This window comes from Sesamum indicum, linkage group LG10 (assembly GCF_000512975.1).
Source record: "Sesamum indicum cultivar Zhongzhi No. 13 linkage group LG10, S_indicum_v1.0, whole genome shotgun sequence".
In the NCBI taxonomy this organism is placed as follows: Eukaryota; Viridiplantae; Streptophyta; class Magnoliopsida; order Lamiales; family Pedaliaceae; genus Sesamum; species Sesamum indicum.
The window spans coordinates 6,563,713-6,570,782 of record NC_026154.1 but is presented as its reverse complement, the minus strand read 5'-3'; the positions used below and the strand labels follow the sequence as shown (position 1 = coordinate 6,570,782).

General features: G+C 33.3%; 1 protein-coding gene across 1 annotated transcript in view; it reads right to left on the bottom strand.

Annotated features, from left to right (window-relative positions):
* The window catches only part of LOC105172153 (UPF0481 protein At3g47200-like), a 5,661-nt gene continuing 1,394 nt past the window's right edge, over positions 2,804-7,070 (bottom strand). The window contains exon 2 of the mRNA XM_011093499.2: positions 2,804-4,205. Within this exon, the coding sequence (XP_011091801.1) occupies positions 2,969-4,205 (1,237 nt within the window). The 3' untranslated portion in view covers positions 2,804-2,968. The remainder of the gene's footprint in view (positions 4,206-7,070) is intronic.

Sequence of the window (7,070 nt, the reverse complement as noted above, 5' to 3'; positions counted from 1 at the left end):
GGGGTTTATAATTATTTTTTTATTTTTTTAAATTATAATTATATATATTATAAATATATTTTAATAGTATTAAATTCTACTTATTATAAATTAAAATAATTATATATTAATAAGTTTAGTTTGACTAGTTGACTAGAAGGGGTTAGGCTCAAATTGACCAGGGGCGGTGTGATTATTTATTCGTAACATGAGGGTAATTTTTTATAATAAAAATTTGATAAGGGAATTGTTGATATTTTTATATATCACAGGGGTCAAAATGGATTTAACCCTTTGATTTAGACTTATCTTTTCTACATTATGACCATCTGGATGGGTATTGCCCAGTGAACACAAAAAAAAAAAAAAAAAAAAAGGGTACTTGCGGCTTTGTCAGCCACTTTTTGCTAATATTTGGCATCTTATCTAGCAATGTGATGTGACCTTGACATGTGGAATTTAGATGATGTGGCGATATTGCTGTGGTGTTTGGACTTGCTGATTAGGCATCATATATGGAATATGCCTATCAGTCTGGGTGGCAGGAGAGATTTGGTTGGGCTTACCGAGTTGCTTGTATGGGGGCCAATCTATTTGACTTGAGCTTGGGATGTGTTGAGATTTTAGGCTTGGAAAATAGTTGATGGGGGGCATTATTAGTCCCCCTAAGCGGGCTAAAGATCATTCGGGTTTTCAAGTACCTGTGGTTGCCCCCCTCCCCCGCACTCCTCCACGAGCAGAGACTCTTGTGCTAGATGATGACGAATGCAACATGGCTTGATTTTGTAAAGGAGGCCACCCACATCCATGGATAGGGCCTATGTTTAAAACCTGCCCAAGCATGGGCTCTTGCTTGTTTTTGCTTCTCATTCCAGCTAAGTGTAGTATTTCTTATATGATAACATAATTTGCTACTTTGTAAGAGGAATGGTACATACTTGGGTACTCACACTTTTACTTATGTTAGGGTTGCATATTAGCGAACACCGGGAGGATAGAGGGGACCTATGGTTTGAGGACCCTTCAAACGGATAAAGTACCAAAAGAACATGAACCATCAATGGATCGAGGACTTGCAGAAAGAGTGGCAGGCTAAGAAGCTGGCGAAAGTGGTGAAAACCCTACATTTTACCTATGGATTATGCTTTTTTCACCCATTCCTTAATGTTATGATTCTTTCTATTTTTCCATTTTACCTCTTGCTTCTTACGTTGCCTTTATATTGTTGTTGGGAATTCTTGCATATGTATGTGTATGGACAAACATATGCACTTCTTTTGGATTTCTTTCAGGGTAAGTAACAATAAAAGACAGGCTAAGGGGTAAAACTTACAGCAAGAAAATGTCTTGGTTGGGAGGGAAAAAAATGTGGCATGCTGCTATAGCAGGATAATTGTATGCATGCTGAATATTTTGCATATAATTTACTGCATATATTGATTAAATTGTTATACATGTGAAGAGTAAATTCATTCTAGGTAAAAAGCAATATCTTGCTTTGCCTAAATATAAGAATGATTTTAGAAGGTAAATCATCCAGTGAGTGAGACAAATGTATATGCTGGATATTAGTTAGTCCCCTGCTATCGAAAAAGAAATAGATCTTCTTTAGGTGAGGAACGGGATACGCTCTTATTAATCATGAATATACATGACTCAACTAATGTGTGTGTGAGGGTGCTTACTAGGAACAAGTCCATTGAATGGCTTTGTAGAAACTTTTTTATTGGAGCGACAACGTCGAATTAAGGATTTTCTGATGGGATAGTGCAAAATTAGTCCTTAGACTCGGCGCACCATTCTGTATTAGGTATCTTGTGCTTTGACTTATATTCTAGTCATCGAGGTTAAAGTGCACAAAGAAATATGTACAATGATAAGTCTAGATATATACGTTGAAGGCATAATATCATAAGACAGTTGATCTCTAGTGATTATATCTATTGATTATGTAAAGTCAAAGGATAAGTTAGTTCATGCTTTTAACAAAAGGCCTTTTTAGTTCTCGAGTTACTATTCATCCAGGGGATTTTGGGACTCAAACCCACAAATTAAAATCTTTATAATGGTAAGCTAACCTTTTTGACTAGAGATCCCAAGATCTTGGTTCAAGGAGATAACTAAGTTATAAGGATTGTAAAAAGTACCTGGATTTACTCCTTATTCGTATTTTGTTTAGTGCTATTCGCTTAAGGATAGATATTAAGCTATAGGCCTTTAATGATTCTTATAACAAATTAAGTAAATGATGTGATATCACATATCTAAGTGTGGAGACAGACTGCTCCAAATGGAAAACCAATGAAGGCCAAAAAGGACTCAATTGTGAGAACCAAAATTATTAGAGAAGATATTGCAATGTTACTATTATCTTGATTTACACAAACGGCTGAATAATTGAAGACATCATATTCATTTAGTAGCCAAGTGAATCCGATGGTATGCATAAGAAAGGTTCAAAAACACAAGCTACGTTTTCTGATGACTTCTAGTTTGAAACTCTTTTAATTGCCTGCATGTCATATGCATTAAATTTCATTCATATGAGGGATTGTTGGAAAATAGTCAATGGTATATTTTCATTCATATGCATTATTTTCATTCATGTGAGGCTGCCTATGGTTCCGAGCCGGAAGAAGCTAGATCGAGTCTTTTATTAAGAGAGTTTTAAAGTATTTTTTGGTACGATATTTTCCTCTAAGTCTTTAGTACTACTACTTTGTGATTGTTAAATCATTGTATTTTGGGGGATGAACTGTCGTCATCCTTAGTAGTAGTGGATTGCACCATTGTCATAAAAATAAAGAGTCAACCTCTTGGCTCAACCACATATCCTTTATCTTACAATACATTACACACACACACCACATACACATCCTCATTACTTGTATCGAGCCCTTATAACTTGTATCAACCACATCTCCTTTATCTTACAATACATTACACACACACATCCTCATAACTTGTATCGAGATCTTATAGATTGATTTCAGTTTTTGGATTTATTACGTATCGAGTAAACGAGATTAGTAGAAGCTATAGCAAGAACAGCCATTGCAGCAAGCAAACCTAGGACAGTCCATGGAGTTCGAAAATGTGTGTGAATCAGCTCAGCTATCCATGTTTTCATATAGCTATTGTAATGCGCTTGAATTTTCTCCTTCAAGTGATGGAAAGCTGGTGGATCGGCATAGGTCTTGATATTTTTGTACACGTCCCTAACTTCCTCATCACTACCGAGCAAGTTATATAGGATTTTCTGTTCCCGCAACTCTTTCACATCCTCCGTGCTCTCAATTAGTGACTTCATGAGATTGATGTATGATGTCACGAGAAAATTATTAACATTGTTCGGGCTCATCTCATATGCGATCATGTTCAAGAAGAAAACCATGGTGTATATAGAAACGGCCCACGTTGGAAGCTTAAGCTGTGCATAAATGAAAAAGGAGTTGAAGTTGACATCCTTGAAAGATCGAGATGAACTAGGCTTGAAGTAGATGCCCTTCGCCTTGAGGGCTGTAGCTGAACGAAATGAATGGACATATTTTCTCATGTTTCTGGTGTGAACAACTTTAGATCCTTCTCTAGTTACTCCCCTGTGAACTATCCGAGAAAGGAAGTTCAAGATATGAGAGCATCGACTGGTTGTTCGATCAACACCCATTTTTGGACCAATATCAGTTACTGGATTAGAAGACGGTTGATCAGCACGGGTTCTTGGATCAACACTGGTGTTCTGGTTCGTATTGGTTGCTTGATTATCATGAGTTACTTCAACTGTAGTGCAGCAGAGCAATTGGTTGTGTATTGAGAGCGTAGAATTACCGTGAGTTTCTTGAACAGTAGAGCAGCAGAGGAATTTGTTGTGTATTGATGATGTAGCTGAACTGACAGCAGTTGCTAGATTAGCATTGGCTGTTGGACCAAGACGGTTTGCTAGATCAGCATTGTTTTGTAGATTCCGACCAGTTTCTAGATCACCAACAGTAGATCCATTAAAGCCGATTTCTGCATTAATTGGTGGACTACCATGGGGCTCTTGTTCAACTTTAAAGCAACATAGCCATTTCCAGTTGAAACATGTACGATGTTTCTTAGGTTCAACGCTATCAGAGACAAGTAACTGACGGAAGGCTTCAAGTAGATGGAGAGGGTCCTTCATATTTTTCACTAGTATATTTTTGTTTGGTTCAAACTCCCCAAAAACGCACCCATTCAAGAACCTATCCTAAGACAGTACAATATGTTAGATATAGGAAAAATTATAATATTAGTCCTCTAAGTCTAACCCGGTGATATTTTGATCTTGTCAAAAATTAATTTTGATAATTTGGTCCTGCGATTAAAAAAAATTACTATTTTGAGGACAATTTGATGAGTAGGGTTGCAAAATTTAACAAGAATAGAAGCTAAAAAATTTATGTCCATAATCATGAGAGTGATTTAAAATTACCGAATCATTGGTATTTGTTTCTTTATTTGTAGCTTGGAGATTACTCCTCTCGGGTTTGAACATCGGTGGGTGGATCATTTCTGTATGAGCTATATTTAAACCTATCTTGGTCCATTTAGCAAATAAAAAAATGAATAATTTTGGACTTCACTCCAGAGTTATCGATTTTAAAGATTTATAATATCCAATTTTGATATGAACTTGAATTTGGGCCCAATTATTAGCAAATTTGTTTGGAATTTTAATTGGAAACTTATTCCAAAAATTTTGAAAAAAACTGCAAATTTAGTCCTACAAGTATAGCGGGTGGCCATTTTGATTCTGTTCAAATTAATTTTGTAATTTAAAAAAAAAAATAGCAATTTGGTCCTGCAATAGAAAAATGACGATTTGAGGATAATTTTGACTAAAATTTCATAAAATTGGTCAGAAATCACTAACTCAGTGTGTCACATGCACAACACGAGTCGTAGGACCAAATTACTAAAGTTGATTTCAACAAGAGCAAAATTACCACCTTCTATACTTACAGGAAGGACTAAAATTGCAATTTTTCTATTACTACAAAAATATGATCTACTTCATTTTCATTGTCCAAAATATTGCCTACATTTGTTTCTGAGACATTTCAAAATAATATTATTCTTTTTAGAAAAATGAATTTCATGCTTTGCATGCTTTCAAAATGACCAAGTTTGGTACCAAAAAATAGGGCTGTTGGCGCATTACGTACCATCGTTAGTTTTCTAAGGGAACACATGTGGTCGGTAAATTTGAAGCAATTAATTGTATTTTTGGTACCATATTGTAGGATTCTTTACATAGCTAGTGCTTTCTAGTTACATAGGTAAATTTGAAGCAATTTGGTATCCCTTATTGTTTGAAAAATTATAAGTACCCCCAAATATTTGATGAAATTATATAATTTTTGGACATATGGAGGTGTGAAATTATTAATTATACCTTTTTTGTCTTTTTTTTAATAAAAATAAAATGTAAAAAAAAAACAGACGGTGTGGATGAAAATTATTTAAAAAAACTATAAGACTATTATCCAATTATTCAATAAAAAAATTAAAAAAATAAAATTATAATATTTACTCCACAAGGTCATTTTGGTCAATTCACCATAAAAAGTAGATGAAAAACCTAATAGAGACTAACGGAATAGGTTAGTTGTTAGACGACCGTTAAAAATTATGGGGTATTGATAATTATACCAAATAACAAGAGAGATCGTTGTATTTTAACCTTAAAAATATTATCATCTTATTATTATCTCAAATTTTTTATTTTTTATTAAACACAAATATTTGAAAATGGGTACCACTCACCCGACCTGACCCGTTTTGAACACATTAATTCTAACCTATTTTGAACTCATTAATTTTAACTTATTTTGAACTCAATTAATTTTAGACTCGATCCATTTCTGCGGGGCCCAACTTGCCCATTTCATACTCCTACTTTCTATGCTAAATATTTGATGTCACTCTAACTTGTGATTTATAATTACAGAAATCAAATGAATGTAATTTCCTGAGATGCATCGAACATGAAATTTGTGAAAAAATGATTGCAGATTGGTCAAGAAAATAGTTTGATAGCATAGAAATAATTAATAATTAAACTATTTGTTGCTAAATTACATTATTTATAGTATAAGAATTTATTTGCTAATATATAGCAACGAAAATTTACTTGCTACAAATTTAGCGATAAATTATTTATAACATATATTAAATAGTACAGATTAACAAAGAAAATTTTATTTACTAATTAAGTAGACGCTAACTTTAACATTAAAATTTTTCATAGATATTGAGCTATTATTTTATAGAGAAAAAATGGGAATTGAGTGATTATTGATTTTTCTTGGCAATTAGTGGGGAATTTGGATGAGATTTCTTGATTTCGGGGGAATGAATTTGAGATTTAGGGTTCTTGAACAAAGTCCTCACGTTGGTTCCTTTGGTAGCTATTAGTTTTAGGTCTCCTTTTATCGTTTTCAATGAAATCGTTCTATTTTTTTTATTTTTTTTTAAAGCAAAATCACTTTTTCTTTTTCTTCACTCTTTTACTATACAGTAGATTATTTCCCTCTTCATTTGGGACATTTTCATAATTACAATACATCAACAGACGTGTCATAATATATTATGCTGGCTTATTTGACCGTTAACAACAGGGGCCGGTCTTTTTGACCGTTAACAATAGGGGCCGGTCTTTTTGACCGTTAACAATAGGGGCCGGTCTTTTTGTTATATTTTATACTTTAAAAGTCATTAATAGTTATCGGATGGAAAATATATTTAACTCTTCAGAAAAGCATGGTACCAAAAATTGCATAATGCCCCGTATTATGATACCAAAAAAGCAACTTTCTCCTAATAGAAATTTTACTTCCAGATATACGCTTTCGTTTGAAATAAGGAAAAAATGCAATATTTTCTGATAACATGAAAAATGAGTAAAAAAATCTACACTGAAAAATAAAATAGCAAATTATCCTTTATTTTAGGAAAAGAAACAAATTACAGTAAAACCTCTATAAATTAATAACCTTGGGACCATGAAATTTTATTAATTTAGAGAGATATTAATTTATCGATAAATTAATATTTTATTAATTAAA